Source organism: the organism of the source record quoted next, unplaced genomic scaffold, assembly GCF_019419815.1.
Source record: "Pyrus x bretschneideri cultivar Hongxiangsu unplaced genomic scaffold, Pyrus_bretschneideri_v1 Contig37, whole genome shotgun sequence".
Taxonomy (NCBI): Eukaryota; Viridiplantae; Streptophyta; class Magnoliopsida; order Rosales; family Rosaceae; genus Pyrus; species Pyrus x bretschneideri.
In genome coordinates this window covers 4,420,202-4,438,907 of record NW_025999690.1, presented here as the reverse complement: position 1 = coordinate 4,438,907, position 18,706 = coordinate 4,420,202, and the positions used below count along the sequence as shown (strand labels likewise).

The 18,706-nt window shown below is 38.8% G+C and overlaps 1 protein-coding gene and 1 long non-coding RNA gene across 2 annotated transcripts; one reads left to right on the top strand and one right to left on the bottom strand.

Annotated features, from left to right (window-relative positions):
* Window positions 1–1,888: 1,888 nt before the first annotated feature.
* On the bottom strand, window positions 1,889–6,182 carry LOC125468353. The gene is made up of 2 exons (XR_007250756.1): window positions 6,076–6,182; window positions 1,889–1,996 (listed from the first exon to the last, which is right to left on the bottom strand). It is a non-coding gene; the product is annotated as an uncharacterized LOC125468353 (long non-coding RNA).
* Window positions 6,183–12,578: 6,396 nt separating this feature from the next.
* On the top strand, window positions 12,579–16,847 carry LOC125468352 (protein MAIN-LIKE 2-like). The gene is given in 8 exon segments (XM_048564006.1): window positions 12,579–13,917; window positions 14,040–14,100; window positions 14,103–14,683; window positions 14,799–14,849; window positions 14,851–14,967; window positions 15,065–15,454; window positions 15,552–16,406; window positions 16,541–16,847. Coding segments are annotated over 7 exon segments (2,133 nt in total). The 5' UTR covers window positions 12,579–13,809; the 3' UTR covers window positions 16,377–16,406; window positions 16,541–16,847.
* Window positions 16,848–18,706: the final 1,859 nt, after the last annotated feature.

Genomic DNA, 18,706 nt, shown 5'->3' with positions numbered 1-18,706 from the left:
CGTTTGATAAGCTCCTGCTCATTTATCGGGTCCTTCCAAAACATAATATTATGTATCCCCAAATATTTGCCAATAGTAGTTTTATGTTGGATTTGCACGATATTTACAATTGAATTTCTCAACTGAGACGAAGTATTATCCGAAAAGAACAAAGAAGATTTATGGAAATTAATTTGTTGACCAAAAGCTTTCGCGAATAAATTTAATGCTTAGAGGATATTTCTAGCACCCGTTGTGGTCGCTTTAGCAAACAAAAAATAGTCATCAGCAAATACTAAATTAGAAACACGAAATCCTCTCAGGGAGGATAGAATACCCACATTGTTTTTTGAGTTTATAGCTAACAAGTTAAGATGTCTGATAAGAGGCTCCATGCAAAGAATAAAAATATAGGGTGACAAAGGATCACCTTGTCTAATACCCCTAGAGGGGTAGAAATAACCATGAGAAACACCATTAATTAGAATTGAAACCGAAGTGGATGTTAAACATTCAATGACTAACCTAACCCACCTTTCATCAAAGCCAAATTTTAGAAGCACATACCTGATATAGTCCCAGTTTAGCAAGTCATAAGCCTTTTCAAGGTCAACCTTTATGCCCATGTACCCCATCCTTCCTTTCTTACTTTTAAAACCAGAGAACATTTTGTGGGCAATTAGAATATTATCATGTATCGAGCGACCCAGAACAAAAGCCCCTTAAGACTTAGAAACACAACGATTCAATAACGGTCTTAGCCTCTCGATAATAATTTTCGTAATAATTTTGTAACTTACATTACATAGACTAATGGTTTTGTAATTACCAACCGTTTCCAGGAATTCCACTTTAGGAATAAAAGCAATATTTGTATGGTTAATTAGCCTTAAACTCAAATTATTGAGAAAGAAGTCTTTTATCATTGGACTTACCGAGTCTTTAACAATGTCCCAGCATTCATGGTAAAAATCTACACCAATCCCATTAGGTTCGAGAGCTTTGAGTGCTCTAATACTACTAACAGCCTCCCAGATTTCAATGTCCCTCGCCGGCTGAAGCAAAGCAGCATTGTCAGAACCATTAATGCAAGGGTGAATGACGTCCAAGTAACTATTTAAGTTTGAGGAAGAGGGCGAGGGTCCCGTAGATAAACGCAGCATAAAATCCTGCACAAAAACCTGTTCTAAACCCTCACTAGCATTCCACCATAATCCATTGCGATCCTTGACCTTCTTTATTTCATTTCTTTTTCTCCTTATGGTGGCAACAGTTTGAAAAAAATTTGTATTTCTATCCCCAAGCTTCAACCAGTTAGCTTTAGCTTTTTGGGCCCACATGAATTCCGCTTGTCTTAAAACTAGATTGAGCTTGTCCCTGATTTTCTCCTCCAGTTCTAACTCGTTAATTACATGAGGATTATTCATTATTTTCATTTGAACATCAAAGAAGTCATGCAGTAACTTGTCCTTATGGGCTTTAACATTACCAAAAGTACTTAGATTCCAATCCCTAACTAAATACTTGAAAGTGTTAGCACAAACATGAAAATTATGACCAGGCCCAAGATCATACCACATCACTGAGAAACTTCCACAAAATTCTTGCGATGGAGCAACCACATAGCCTCAAATCTAAAGGGATAATTTTTCCTTATGCTAATATTACAATTTAAGGTCAGTATGTTAGGTTCATGGTTCGAGCCAAAGATAGGGTAGTTATGAAGATTAAAGTTGGGATTTTCAGATAACCAACACTCATTTACTATGGCTCGGTCAAGTCTTTCATAGACCATTATATTGCCATCCTGATTATTACACCAAGTGTAAGGAACCCTTGAAGCATTAAGTGAAATGAGGCTCCCTTTATTAAGGAAGTCCACAAATCTATTAATGAACACCGTGGTTACTGTAGAATTTTGATGTATATTTGCTTGATTGAACAATTACAAGATGAAACATATATATAGGAAAGAAAAAGAACATAAACCTAATTTTGCCTAACTTGCCTAACTTGCCTAACTTGACTAACCTAACTTGCCTAACTTTGAACAAGAAAATTGACTAGCCTACCATTATTCCAACATGTTTATTTCATGCATTTTTACACAAGGATTCCAACCTAACTTTGTTTGTCTAACACTCCCCCTCAAGTTGGAGAGTGGATGTCAAGAACTCCCAACTTGCGTAACATACCCGAAAACTTTTCTTTCCCAAGAGGTTTGGTAAACAAGTCTGCCAACTGTTGTGCCGTACCCACATGCTTGGTCTCTATTGTGCCATCTACAATCTTATCTCGTATAAAATGACAATCCATCTCAATGTGACGAGTTCGTTCATGAAAAACAGGATTGGCAGCTATATGTAACGCTGCTTGATTATCACAAAATAAAATGGAAGGACCATCCAAAGGAATGTTCAAATCCTTCAACAAAAAACGAAGCCAAACTATCTCACAACAAGCACCTGCCATGGCCCTATATTCCGCCTCTGCTGAAGAGAGCGAAACGGTTTTCTGTCGTTTCGTCCGCCAAGAAATCAAAGAACCGCCCAAGAATACACAATACCCAGTAGTCGAACGGCGAGTGATAGGGCAACCTGCCCAATCAGAATCACAAAACGCAGTTAACTTGGTCTGGTTGTCAGAACGAAATAATAAACCTTGACCTGGAGTAGCCTTCAAATAACGAACAATACGAAGCGCAGCATCCATATGAGATATCCTTGGCTCGTGCATAAAACGGCTTAGAACATGCACAGAATAAGTGATATCCGGCCGAGTGATAGTGAGATATATTAACCGACCTACTAATCGTCGATACTTTTCAGGATCCTTGAGAAGTTCTCCTTTATCAGATAATTTTGTGTCATCCATAGGAAAAGCAATGGGTCGTGCTCCCAAAAAACCATAGTCCTTGAGAATCTCTAATGCATACTTGCGTTGAGAAATATAAATCCCTTGTTTGGAACGAGAAACCTCAATACCCAAAAAATATTTTAAATCACCAAGGTCTTTTATCCGAAAATGATCACGGAGAAAAGACTTCAGAGAATTAATGGCACTAGCATCATTGCCTGTAATCACAATATCATCCACATAAATGAGCAAAGCTGTGAAAGAAATACCAGACTTTTTAGTGAACAATGAATAGTCAGCTTTGGATTGTTGAAAACCGGCAGAAATGATGGCACTAGTGAATTTGGCAAACCATTGGCGAGAAGCCTGCTTAAGACCATAAAGTGACTTGTGAAGGCGACACACAAGATTCTCCCCCTGTCGCCGAAGACCAGGAGGAGGAGACATATAGATTTCTTCATGTAAGTCACCATGTAAGAAAGCATTATTAACATCAAGCTGATGAAGAGACCAAGACTGACTAGCAGCAAGAGCAAGAAGACAACGCACCGTAATCATCTTAGCAGTAGGAGAAAAAGTGTCATGATAATCAATACCTTCAGCCTGAGTGAAGCCTTTAGCAACCAAACGAGCTTTGTAGCGGTCAATAGAGCCGTCGGATTTGTGCTTGAGTTTGTACACCCACTTACAACCAATGGGAATTTTGCCAGGGGGCAAGGAAGTTAAAGTCCAAGTACCATTAGCATGTAAAGCTTGAAGCTCCTCAGTCATAGCACGTTGCCAATTGGGGTCAGTGGCAGCCTCGGCAAAGGAGGAAGGCTCCACAGTCCGACTGACAGAGTTAATGTAAGAAAAATATCTGGGAGAGTAACGGTGATAAGAGAGAAAATTACAAAGTGGATATCGCGTACCTTGTGTAGAACCGGGTTGCGAAGTCGAAGATGGGTGGGATGGCAGAATCACCTGCGAGCAAACGTAGTCTTTTAAATAGGATGGAGGTTTATGGGCACGGGAAGAGGTGCGGGGAAGGGGAGGATTGGTAGGTAGTGGGGGGGTAGGGATGTCCGTGGGTGAAAGGGTGAAAGGTAAGGAAGTAGCGGAGGGGGAAGGAGGGGATGCCGAGAGGGCAGGGGCATGGGGAGGAACGAGTAATGGGGCAGCAAGGGAATCTATGGGAGGCGTGGAAGGGGAGGAAGGTGGAGGAGGGTGAGGCGTCGGGGCAGGAAGGGGTGGGTTATATGTAAAGTCCAGAGGGGGTGGGATGGGTAGGGTAGGCGAAGAGGATGGGATAGGAGGGTGAGAAACGGCATAAGGGAAAGTACTTTCGTGAAAGATGACGTCTCGACTAGTGAAAATGCGGTGATTGTCGAGATCGTAAAGGGTATAGGCCTTTTGTCCATGAGGATAACCGAGAAAAATGCAACGATGAGCCCGAGGGGAAAATTTGGTGGTGGGAGTGACAGAGGTGGCATATGCCAGACAACCAAAGACGCGGAAGTGGTCATAAGATGGGGTTTTCGAAAAGAGAACCTCAAATGGGGATTTATGATGGAGAAGACGGGTAGGGAGACGATTGATGAGATAAGTAGCGGTAAGAACACATTCCCCCCAAAACTTGATAGGAAGATGGGATTGAAAACGAAGGGCGCGAGCGGTTTCAAGAAGATGACGATGTTTTCTTTCAACAACGCCATTTTGTTGGGGGGTATAAACACAAGAAGTTTGTAAAAGCACCCCATGATCAGAGAAAAAACTACGAAGAGATAAAAATTCACCACCATTGTCAGTACGAATGCATTGGATGGTAGTGCGGAATTGGGTAGTGACATAAGCAAAAAAATCCTTAATTAATTGTTGAGTGTCGGATTTATGTTTCATGAGGAAGACCCACGTAAAGCGAGAAAAATCATCCACAATGGATAAGAAATAATTAGCACCAGAAAGAGAAGATTGACGATTCGGGCCCCAAATATCACAATGAATTAAAGCAAAAGGGAAAGTTGATGAAATTGAACTCAAAGGAAAAGGTTGACGAGTTTGTTTTGCCAACGGACAAACATCACAAATATGACTAGAATCAAAAGTGCAATTAAGAGAGCTAGATGCTAAAGCTTGCAAACGAGTGGAGGAGGGGTGACCTAGACGCCTATGCCAGAGGGAGGAGGGGATGGTAATGATGTTGCAGAGAGGTTGACGGGTGGGGAGAGAAGAGGTAAGGGCCACAAGGTAATACAGATCGCCACGTCGCTTACCCACACCAATCATCGCCTTCGAAACCAAGTCCTGCAAAACACACCAAGAAGGAAAGAAGGTTATGGAACACGATAATCCATCTGTAAGTTTACCAACCGATAAAAGGTCCACTCGGAAATTAGGGACACATAAAACATCCTTCAAAGTAACTGAGGAATTTAAAGGAAGAGTGCCGGTAAAAGTAATGGGAGCGGAAGCACCACTAGGCAAAGAAACAGGCGGCAAATGTGAAGGAGAACGATTAACCAAACATGAAGCGGAAGAAGTAATATGATCCGTAGCACCACTGTCAAGAATCCATTGACCATGACGAGAGGTGACAGGTAACAAACCCTGGGCAAAATCAGTAGTGAGCACGGCATTGGCCTGAGGAGGGGTGGTGGTGTCACGTAGAGCAGCTAGAACACGGGAGTGCTGCTCGGCAGAGAGGTCAGGCATGGCAAGCTGCAAGTCATGTAAAGTGGGCTGGGTCCCGTGCACTTGGTGGGTCGCTGGAGTAGAAGAGGAGGCGGGGGCCTGGGTGCCTTGCACGTGATGGGCCTGGGTGAAATTATGGGGCCGGGAAGCAGAAAACCGTGGCTGCTGGGGAGGACTGGAAGGTGCATGGCTGCGGGAAGAACTGGAAGTAGTGGCACGGCGCGGTGGTCGCCACGGTTGGCCATGGAGGGGATGGCCAACGGGATAGCCATGAAGTTTATGGCAGGTGTCTCGGGTATGATAATCAAAATTGCAGTAGGTGCAGTGGAGGGGAGGACGAGCAGAGGAGGGACGGGACGGGCCACGAACAGCCATGGGAACGGCAGAGAAAGCTGCCGAAAAAAAAAAAAAAATTAGGGCTAGGGTTATAAACCTGCTCTGTATACCATGTAGAATTTTGATGTATATTTGCTTGATTGAACAATTACAAGATGAAACATATATATAGGAAAGAAAAAGAACATAAACCTAATTTTGCCTAACTTGCCTAACTTGCCTAACTTGACTAACCTAACTTGCCTAACTTTGAACAAGAAAATTGACTAGCCTACCATTATTCCAACATGTTTATTTCATGCATTTTTACACAAGGATTCCAACCTAACTTTGTTTGTCTAACAGTTACTTGACAACTTCCCTTTTTCTCAGAAAGATCCAAAATATTGTTGAAATCTCCCATTAAGCACCAAGGTTTATCCCCCGAATCAAGCTGAAGTAAATCTTCCCAAAGCTTAGGTTAAAGCTTCTTGTGAGGAAAGACATAGACAAAAGTGACAAGAGATTCAAAGTTTGAGGCATCATCTGTCACAAGACAATGAATAAAACGAGAAGAACTAGAAATCACATTAACAACAACTTTGGAAGAGCTCCAAAACAGAACTAAACCCCCAGCCCTGCTAGTGGGATCACAGCTAACAAGCTGATCAAAATAACCACCATAAAAGTTCCATTAGACCTTATCCACATTCATTTTAGTATTCATTAAACAAAAAATGTCCATTCTAAAACTAGTACACAAAAAACTAAAACTACTTTTAAAGTCCGGCCTCTCTAAGCCCCTACAGTTCCAATCATACACTTCATTGGTCGATTTCTTTAAGCAGGCTCTTGTAACTTGCCTCTGCTTCTGCAAACTCCTTGCAAATTCTCTTCTTTGGACTTATTAGGCCTACATTTGGTCTAGCTGGAGCCTGGGTGGCCTCCGCAGCCATGCTAGCCACCACAACATCTCCAACACTCCTACTACTTTCCACAAAAACCATAAAACACACACACAACAATCAACCACTACCAAACTATAAACATCATCCGGGTAAAACATGCCCATAAGCTTAACAAAAGGCGAACGCTAGCCCAACTGAATTTCAATCAAATTGAACCAATGGTTCTCAACCAAACTAGCACTCCAACAAATATTTTTAATAAGTATACTATTAGTTAAACAATCAGCGTTAATTAACTTATCCCAAAGTAGATATTTAATTCTTATAATTACCTCATTTGGCTGCTCCACACCCTTATCAGTTTTCCTCCAATCCTACACTTGATCTGCACTAGCCACCCATTTGTAATTGGGACCCTTACTACTTTCCTTGGGGACAATGTCTTCCCAAACCTTCTCAAGAGCTCGTTGGTTATCAACCCTTCGACGCCATCTTATGGTCACCATAGTCCACCCTTCTTCATCAAAACCATCACCTTCATTTTTACGAACTTCATCATCTATTGCGTCCAAATTAACCGTAAATCCACTTCAACTAAAACCTTGACAAATAAACCATTGAGATTAAGAGTAACCTCATCCACCCTTAAAATGTCTCCAAAAGGTTGTGCAATGGTTTTGATAATCTTGTACTTCTTGCACTGCACATGGAGTCTTGGCAGCCTAACCTAGAGAACAAGCTTGCTGATAGCATCCATATCACTGAATTGAGTCGTCCATCTCTCCAAATGGAACACCTGTCCTCGAACTTACCAAGGCTCATTGCTGAATACGAAGTCCAGGTCATCCCATCCGAGAACTCCAGTGATCGAGATAAAATTTATTCTTTACACCATTCTTCCAAAGTAACCCTAGCTTGCATTTGATTAACCGAGCCTCCAGGTGTTGGCCGAACATCCTACCTATAAGAACACGAGATTTCATGTACTCCACATTGAGGTTAGAGCAGAGAGTTGTGCTAAACCTAGTAACCCCACGCTTCATGATAAAGGTTCCAAAGGCTTTCTCCACCACCATAGGTTCTTCTCCAGGTTGTGGGAAAGGAAAAGGGTTCGCCCACCTTGGCATATACTGGTCAGAACAAATCCTAGGTCTTCTAGGGTTAGAGGAAGAAAATGCAAAAACTGAGAGTTGGCCATAGAAGCCAGATTAAGCAACCAAAGTGAGAGAAAAGGTAGAGCAGAAAATGTGATCTCCTCCATGCCCAACCCTCACTTAAATACCTAACACCTAGGGCAATCCAACCGTCAAAAAAAATGATGCACTCCCAATGCAACATAGGGCACTCCCCCTCATGACATAAGAGCAACCTCATGATGAAAAAAACTTAGCAAATAATTGGTTGTAATAGGCAGCACAAACCAAGTTAATAAGTAAGAGTGGAAAAATCCAAACCTCATAAAGCTAGTAGCACACACCAAAGCCAAACAGAAGCTCAAAGCCATAAAAACAAAACCAAGAACAAAATTAAAGGCACAAAGACCATGAAAGCATGGCAAAAGCAATAATTATCACAACATGAAACCCTACTCACACAAAGCAAGGTGGAGAACCAGCCAATCAAAATGTCAGAAAGCCAAGCATCTAAAAACTCAATAGAAGATATCCTAAGCGCACAAGACTTACACTCACAGATTCTACTTACCCAAAACCCTAGCCCCAATAATTTAAGACCCTTCCACATCAAACCAGTCCAATCCCAACCAAGGAAGAGTCGTACAAGAAACCAAAGCTTAAAGCAGCAAAGGCACAAACCCCCCATCATAACCCTAAAACTCTAATTAACAACTAAAATTTTCCTCAGTAGGTAATTTACCCAATTATCCATTCGAATTATCTTCTCTAGCATACCTTCAACACCCTTCATAATTAGCATAACTAGTAAAATTACATTTATTACATTTAATTTTCAAACGAATTTACAACACACCTCCCATGGTTGCATGATTTCATCATAGCCCCACTGAGGAAGTTGGCGGTGCCCTCTTTCCCAAATAAATCCTCACGTTCATCTTTTGTAAGGGTAATACTAGGGAGATTAACTTTTTAAACCAAATTTTGTAAATCAAATAATGTCGTAATTGATGATTGGATTACTCTTTAAGTATTGATCAACGTGCTTATTTTCTATTATTGATACATCATTGGTTTACAAATTTGGTCTACCTAACATTACTCCTTTGGATTGTTATCGGCACTTCAAAAATATGCTTTTTACTCTTCCATGAATAAACTTCACCCATATTATTACGAGAAAATATGCAAAATGACTTTCTTAGTTGCTGTTTGATAACCATTTTATCTTCAGTTTTCTGCTTTGATCTCGCATGCCGCAAAAGCATGCTTCGTTGCCCCTAGCAAGGCTAGGCTGATGACAGACTCACACTTCTGACACTCTCATTACTCATGTTGCATCACCAACTTTGAGGTGGCATGTTGAATCGTGGTCAATGCCCTTACCCGTGTTGAATCGTGGTCAATGTCTTTACCTTGCTCCAAGTTGTGGCACCACTAGAATATCTGCTTGCAACTGAAGTGCTTACGCTTTTTTCCCTTGATCGCGAGAGTAGCTTGACTCTTCTTCAGAGCCATGGAATTCGATGGTGGATGGATTTTGAACGGAGACAGAGATGAAAGGGAGAGATAGTCCTACCAGACATACCAAATTTATAAACACAAAATTCCTGCAACAAATGAAACAAGAAAGTGCGTACAAAATAATAATTTGTATTAAATGAGAAATTAGGGTTACAATATCCGATACAAAAATCTGATCTTTTGATTCGATCTCTGGGATGCAAAGTGTGTGTGGTGGGGTTGATCTAAGGGTCAGAGTGACTTGATCTCGAATCCATGAACGTCGCAAGAGTTTGGCTTGTTGCGATGGAGGAACCAGCATGTATGTAGTGGTACTTAATGGTTCTTAACAAGTGTGGAGAAGAATGATGTGAGTTTTCTGAATCTTCTGAGTTTATAGAGTGTTTGAGTGTTTGAGTGCCTGAGAAAGGTGTGGATGTCTGAGTGTGTAAGAGGACCCTTTCTTTGTCTTGGAGCTTCATATTTATAAGGCTCTGCATGTCTTGATTAAAGTTTGATTTTGCCTTGATTTTGGACTTGTTTAATTGACAAAAGAACAAAATTTGATTTAAACTTCGTTTATAATTTGCTTCATCAAATAATCTTGAGGAATCAAATAATCTTTCATTCAATCAAATAAATCAATCACCGTTCATCTTTATTTTGGCTATTCTTAATTTGGCCAATCTCTATGATTTGACATTCATTTCATTTGTTGATTATTTCCTTTAATTTAAATCAAACAAATTAAATCAATTAATTTGTTTGATTTAAAGATAATTCTTTAATAACTATGTTTTTGCCAAACGTTGACTCGTGGCACTCTTTATAACTCGTCTAGTTTTGACGAGTCACAAGATATGTGTGCAACTTATGAGACTCACGGTTCGTGCCACATATACCCTAACATGTCGAAATTTTAATTTATTTGTGTGTATTTATTTCACCGAAATTTACATGTATACAACCTGATTTTGACCTAGAAATATATCTTAAGTGCCTGCAATAAAGTTGTCATCCCACAGCCTAGAAAGGCAATATAGTCATCCGGCCCGAGCAAATATACTTGCCTCTCCCTGTTTCTCCATCTCTTTCGTCACATAACTTCCTCTGTGAGATTTAGATGCGAATTTGACGTGTATATACCAGTAATTTCTTCTTCTCAACAAGACAGTGGTATAATTAACCAAAAAAAAAAAACTGGAATAATCTTTAATAAGATTAATTGGTACATCTTTGATATCCAATGATATTTCCAGTTATGTCACAAATAGTCCATGCAAAGAGAGAGAAAAGAGTTGAAACAAATTGTACCAAGCATTTGCCCGTTGTTTTACAACTGCTTAGAGGTTGAAATAGCTACTAGACTTTTGAAACAACATGAACTCAAAATGGATTGGCCCTCATTTAAGCAATTATGCAAGTATTGAGTGACGTAGGAGTCATGCGGCCGTTGAGCACATCACGTAGATAACTCATTTTCGATACAAAAATTGGTACCAAGTGGAATGACCTGCAATTAAAATCTATATACATGCTTGTCTGACTAGTCAGCAACACTCAACAACTAAGCTCAGATATGTTAGTTTACTTATAGCAGAAGAAGTTAAATTAAAGTTTAGTTTACTCAAAAGTTTCTAGTTAACTAAGATCCAGTTTAGTGCACATTTTAACTTTGATAGGCTTAGTTGCAATGACTTATCTATTTGTGGATTATGATAAGCATATATCACAAGCAAAACGAAGATAAGTAAACTAATAAAGCAATAAATTGCATGGGATGTTTTTGGCAAGAAAAACCCACATTTGGGTAAAAAATAGTCGGGGACTCTCCACTAAGTCAAATCCACTAGTGAAAAAAAAAAAAAAAAAAAAGGTTCTTACAAAGACCACAGAAGCTCAATTCCTAGATCCCTATCCACAGAGCAGCTTTACCTTTGTTTCAGAGTGAAAAAATCCCTCTAAAAATAAATCCACTAGCCGAGTGAAAATGAAATCCTAGATGACGCTTTTATAGTGGGCTTTGTTTCAGACAAAGAGATGAGATGTAAAGGCCGCATGTCATGTGCAAAAACGATCGGAAAAGATCTAAGGTTGAAAAACACTCTCGGTGAAAAAGTTGTTAGAAAGCCCATGTGGATTGTCTTAAAGTGTGTGCCTAGCTTGCGTGAAAGCAGCGAGAAGTTTTGGCTAGACAAAATGAACTGGAAATAATGGCATGAAATGCATATGTATGAACAAACCTTTGATGAGAGAATTTAAGCTCTTAAAGTTATGTTTCCAGTAGCATGATCCCAAAGAAGCAATTAAATTCTAAAACTAACTAGAGTATGTGTGGTACAATTTACAACATTTGACAAGGGAATCCAAATAATAAAACTAGACTTCACAAATATCATGCTGGAATGTCAACATCAAACTCATAACCAATTGTCAACTAGTAGAGAGGTCAAAGACAATTGAACTTTTCAAGCTATTATACGAAGTTTCATGTGGAGTCCATGTTCAACAAATTCTTTCTTAGCTTAGGACATCGTTTTGAGTGTTTAAACAAACCATTTTTATGACATACTATAACTGGCTCATGTAGGTGCTTTTCTTAATTTTGGAAAAAATAATTGATGAGAGATGCAAATTGAAGATGTTATGAAACACGTTACATGCAAATTTTGATTAAATAAGGGTATCAAAGTCGAGTTTTTCTACTATGTATAAATGTTGGTATGCAATACCTTGCTCAAATCAACGGCTAGATTTAACCATTTTAGATGAAAGTAATGTAATGTAAAATTTTCATCAAATCAAATTGCAATAGAACTATGCAAGGTACTTGTAACTTGGTGAAAAACATTCGCCCATGCAACTAAAGAAGCAATTTAAATTCCTATCTCCAAATCTCATTTGAAAAAGTTTTACGCAAAAATAATATGACATTATTACAGGGCATCAAAATTATGGGGCCCAATAACAGGCCCAATCAAATTCACATTTTTAAATTGACCAATTTTAAGATTGGGCCCGGGTTAGGGCAGTGAAACCCGCCCAAAATCAAGCCCTAGGAGGAAAAGTAAATAGAAAAATCACTAGTTTGTGTTTTGGCTTAGCTTCCATCGTCGTTTCGAGGTTTCAATTGCTTGCATTCGTCGACGCAGCTCTCCGGCGTCGTTTTGGCTTGATTTGCATTTCAGGTTTGTTTATTTCCTCACCTATTCTCCCCCCATAAAATCCTTTCCCCCTTGTCTCTCTCACCTTTTTCTTATCAGCTCCCTGTTTGGTTTCTGAGAAAATTTAATTTACAAACTTTCTCATGAAATTTTCTTCTCAAATTACACCACCACCGTTTTGGGCACTTCAATTTCTGAGAAATTGAAAGTAAAACCAGCTTATAACATAACTGACACAGAATCTCCTTTTCTTTTCTTGTATTTTCTCAGAAGCCAAACAGGGGTTTGTTATTTTGGTTGTGTTATATGATTGAGGATTAGCTCTGTGTTAAGATGAAATAGTAAGCTATGGTTTGCAAAGATTATAGCGTTGTGAATATGAACTTTTGAATGTATAAAGGGTTTCTGTGGCGGTTTAGCCGTGAATTGGATTAATTATCTTAATTGGGGTTTTAATTAGGGTTTTGGCTTTGGGTGCTGTTTCTTAGTTGCTCCAACTTCAGGTAGTAATTGTGTTGTGAAGGTAAATGAAGATGATAAGTGGAGCTTTAAGTCTTAGTGTTTGTGTATTAGCTGAGAGAAATGGATCTTGCTCCATTTGCTCGGTTCCTCGAAAAGTACAAGAGGAATTGAAATGCATTGTGATGCATGGTGATGTTCCTCTGGGAAAATTTTCGGTGCATTGATGGTTTTCTGTTGAGTCTCGCAATTTGGTTTTAGGATAGCGAGAGGAAAATGCTCGAAAGTGTTCTTTCAACGAAAACCTATATTTCGTTGTTCTTTCATATAACCTTTAGATTAACATATTTTCTTGATTAGAGTCCTTCATTTGTCATGAATTAAGAATGACAGTTCATGGGAAGAATTGTAATTTGAAACAGCGGACAAATTCCACAGATACGTCTTTCTTAGAATCTCTCGAGTGAAAACAAACTGCGGGGTGTGAGGCTCTTTCTGTAATGATCTCTAAATTCTAGTATTGGACATATTGGAAAATGCTGGGATTAAGAGCTTAATTACAGATCTCTTAATTTGATCTGAGTGGGTTAAGAGTGCATGAAAAGGTTTCAATTCTAATGTAAATGAAGTTTTTTTATTGCTGGTTCTTTCTTACTGCCACAGTTTCCAATTGACCTCATTCACATATGTATGTGATGCTTCCTGGAGCTGAAATTCAACGTTTATAGTATAGAAGTTAGAGGCAAAAATAGAGTGTAATCGATTCCTTGTGAAATTTGATGGAGCTAATACACTGGGGGATATTTTCTGTAGTTGGCAGTAATGGAAATGATACCGGTGGACCCTTATGGGACGAATCCTGGACCAATTGATGGCTCAGTGCTTTATGATCAGGACAAGCATGTGTCTTCAGCAGTTTGGGATGGACAGGTGCAGTGGACCATTTAATGACCCGTATAAGGCTTTTTTACCATTTCCTTCCGTCTTTTTTAATGAACCAATTTTTTTTCTGATCTGGATGATAAACATACATACTTTTAACTTGCCTACAGGAGCGTGGTGCACTCAGATGCCACGAACACACTTCAAAGCTTGATCAATGGACACTCACGGAAAACAGGTTGAGTTGGTAGAGAAGGCTGGATTTGGTTATTTAAGATGGATTCCGGCAATTAGTCTAGATAACCCGCTGATTTCTGCACTAGTTGAAAGGTGGAGGAGAGAAACAAACACTTTTCACCTTAATGTTGGAGAAATGACGGTAACTCTTCAGGATGTCACACTATTGCTCGGACTAGCAATTGATGGAGAACCTGTAATTGGTATAACACATACCACCTGCAACTCAGTTTGTGACAGGTATCTTAGAAAAGTACCAGAGCCTAGTTATACTAGCGGTGGAATGGTGAAGCTAAGCTGGTTGAAGGAGTTCTTTTCCCATTGTCCCAAAGATGCACCACTTGAAGTGATTGAATGTCATACCCGTGCGTACCTCTTATACCTTGTTGGAAGTACAATATTTTCCACAACTACTGGGAATAAAGTCCCTGTCATGTACCTTCCACTGTTCGAGAATTTTGACGATTGTGGGAGATATGCTTGGGGGGCAGCAGCATTGGCATTCTTGTACAGGGCACTGGGCAATGCGTCCCTGAGATCTCAAAGTACAATTAGTGGCTGTTTAACGCTACTACAGGTTATCTACATGTCTTCTTTTCTATTTTCTATTTTGTTCAGCAGTTCCTTTGGATCTTATTTGCAATTGCTTCTTGTCGATATCTCATATTTTATATCATATCATATTTTTGCAGTGCTGGAGTTACTTTCACCTAAATATTGGACGACCAAAGCTCATATACTGGTTCAATGCATGATCGTTTTCCTTTTGTGCTTAGCTGGAAGGGAAAGCAAAGTGGGCCAACAACAAACCGTGATGTAGTGTTTTACCGTAAAGCTCTGGATTCCTTGAAACCATGTGATGTAAGGTTTCTCTTCCTCTTTCCGTTGATAACTAATTCAGTTTATATCTAATTTTAATGTGGATTCAGAATACATTTGACATGGTGTTGGCTTATAGGTGGAGTGGCTTCCGTATAGAAATATGGACAGTACAGTGATTCCAGACGATATCAAGAGCAATCTGATTATAGGGAGGTCCAAAACAATGCTAATATGCTTTGACAAGGCAGAAAGGCATCTCCCAAATCGTTGCTTACGGCAATACGGCAAGTTTCAGTCAATCCCAGAGGATGTACAGCGATGGGAGAGAAAAAGTCGCGGAGTTGATGGTGGGGTTGACTTGTCAGGGAAAATGGAGTCAGAGCTTAATGAATGGCTGGAACGTCGATATCATATTGTGGATGGTGATGATGGTGCAGATGAAAGTGATTATATGCTGTGGTACTTGAAAATTACACGGAAATTTATAGGGAGGCCTATATCTCTCTCGTCTGAGTTTCAAAGAACGGTAAGCTTGTTAATTAAATAATTAATTGGTTATTGTCAAATGCAAGGATAAGAAAATGGTGTATTATTTTAAATGATAACTTTATTAACTTTTGCAGAATGCTGGGTTGAGGGATATTGCACGCATAGCAGATACATTCATAACAGATGGGTTGAACCAACAACAAGCTGATTCAATAGTAGAAATCAGGAATATTGCGCATCAATGTTTGAGGGACCAGGTAGGTGGTCCGGACATACCATCACCTACCCCACAAAGCGAATTTGGGAAAAGGATAAGAGGAAAGGAGAGGGTAAGAAGAAAAGGTATGGGAAAACGTTTGCGGAAGGATGATCCAGCACAATATATTACTGCTAGTGAGGATGATCAATCCCAGTTTTGTGGTGCCGCTGGCAGGGTTGAGCAGTTACATTTTCAGGATGCACATAGTGCAGATCATTCACAACTATATCCTGTTGGCAGTGAGGTCACTGCTTTGCATATGATCAGCGGAGATGGTGAGCATGAGAATATGCAGCTATGCAGTGCCGACATGGGGTTTGATCATTCACAGCTAAGCCATGCGGCTGCTGTGGAAGGTAATTCTGAGCTAATCTGTGCAGTTGTGAAGGTCGATGACACAGAGCTTTTTGAAGCAACCGAAGAGATCGACTCACAGCTTTGTGATGCAATAAATGAAGTCAAGGACTCACAACGGTCTGATTCAACTAAGGTAGTCAATCCACAGATTTGCAATGCAACTAAGGTCATTGACTCACAGCTCCATGGTGCACATAACGAGGTTGATGACTCAGAGCTTCCTCTTGCTTCGAGTGAGAGTGATCCACACCCATCTAAAGTTGAAGCAGAGGTTGTTCCAGAGCCTTCTCTTGAACCTCCTCAAGATATTGCGCAGCAGAGTAAATGTAGTGTTGTAGTATAAAGTAAAGGCACTATCATGCAATTTTCTGAGGTAATCCTTTCACACATGAGTAAAGACGTTCACTCTCAGTCCGATAATTAAGTGTTAAGTCTTATTTCTACTGTTTTCCGCTTGCATTCCTCCTATACCAGATGAATCTATAATTCCTTATTATTGTTTGACAGGCAGCGCGATCCTAACTATACAGAATTACGAATATGCAGCTAGATTAGCAGTCTTGGAAAAGTAACAGCTCCACATATATATGGCTAGTTGACTATGCTTGGATTCATGTTGATTATTGTACTCTTTTGTGCTGTGCAACAATTTACTACGTCTTTAGTTTATCGATTACTCATTTTTGTTTCCAAATGTTAAAATTACCGGAACTTGTATTTGTTTAGGTACAGGAGATAATGTTCCACGCACTAGTATAATTTCGTGTATAGTTTGATCCCTTTGAAAATTTTGATGTTTCATTTCTTGCCGTTATTTTTGTTACTTTGTGTACAAGTGTACTGGGGAAGGGGGAAATTAAACTCGGGATCTGGGTGAAGGGTGAATGCTTCTAAGTAACTGAGCTATAAGTTTTTTGCATACCGTTGGATATTTATAATTCTGGAAGAAAATGCAAGGGACAAATGGGCCCATAAGTCTGAATCCTTCCTTGTATTTGTCTAGGTTAAGGGTAAATCATGTTTTAACTTAGGGTAATAAATGATTTTTGAGGCACAACTATTTCTTTCACTAGAATTTACATAAGATGAAGACAACAACTTTGCAACTCGCATTCAATTTTAGTTTTTCTAATAAGATGCATATTCATTCAAAACACTGAGAAACTGGTTGGTTGGATCAACCCTTTTGTATTTTTTTTTGGATCAACCCTTTTGTGTTTGTACTGGCCAAACCCTTTTCTAAATTTATGAGTTACTAATTACTTTTTTGAAAAGGCTGAAGTTGTTCCAAAAAACAGTCTCAAACAGTTCTAGACATTAAATGGAAATTAGCCATACGATGCACGATAAATAGTCACGATGAAGTGATCCTCAAGATTCTCACAAAGAGAATTCAAAGAGGATTCTCATCCGTTTGAGTTGAAGGGTTTTGTTTATTAAACTCAATAGTTTACACCCGAATTTCATGTTGGGAGAGTGCAAGAGTAGCAATTAGTTTCCTCTTGTTGACACAAGTGCCCACTTTGGAGCCGCTCTAGTAGTGCGAGTTATGTTCTCTTGATCATCAGGTGACCAAAAGTTTATGGTCACTTATCATTAGATTTGTTGATAACTTGATATCAATAGTAGAGATTAAAATACTAAAATTATTTATTTATTTATTTATTTTTATCATTTGTATCAAATCAAAGAGTAATTGAACATGCATCCCTTTGTAATGTTTTGTAAAAAATATTAGGGTAAATTGTGGTTTACCCCCTGAACTATCATCCCAGTTGAAATTGACCCCCTAAACTATTTTTTAGTAAATAACCCCTGAACTATTTAAAATCAGTCAATTAACCCCTTGCCGTTAGATTGCAGAATCAATTCCGTCAAATTCAAAGGCAAATTAGTCATGTAATCAGCAATTGTTATTTGTCAGTTATAAATACTAATAAAATTGACACATGGACACAAAATAATTCAAAAATATATAGCATAATGAGAAAACATAAAAAACCAAACGTTTACATAACGGACCATCTTATATTGTCATTACACATTATTTTGTTTTCGCATGTCATAATTACATTGTTGGTTATAGTTAATAAGTAAGAATTGATGAAGGAAAAACTAATTTTCCATTGAATTTGATGAAATAGGTGGATGGAATCTACCGACAATGGGTCAATTGACTTATTTCAAATAGTTCAGGAGGTTAATTTACCAAAAAAATAGTTCATGCAATCAATTTCAACTGGAGTAATAGTTCAAGATGTCAAATGGCAGTTTACCCAAAATATTAATAAATTGTGTTGTTATCAACACTACTACAAAGATAAGCTTCTCACTGTATTATTAAGAGAAATAATGTAGAAGATGTTTGATAAACATTTCATTTTCAGTTTTTTGAAATCTCAAAACTAAAGTATTGTTTCATAATTACTTTCAATTTTCAAAAAATTAAAAATTAAAAATAAAAGACTAAAGGTAGTTATCAAATAAGATTTATATTTAAAAAAAATAAAAACGAAATAATTATCAAACAATCTTAGGAGAAAATTTTCACTATGACCGGAACACGGGTGGCACACCATGTGTTTTTTTATAAGTGGTTGGAAATTATATTTTTTTAAGTTATTAACTTTTTGACACACATATCACACTATTTGTATAGAAATACATGATGTA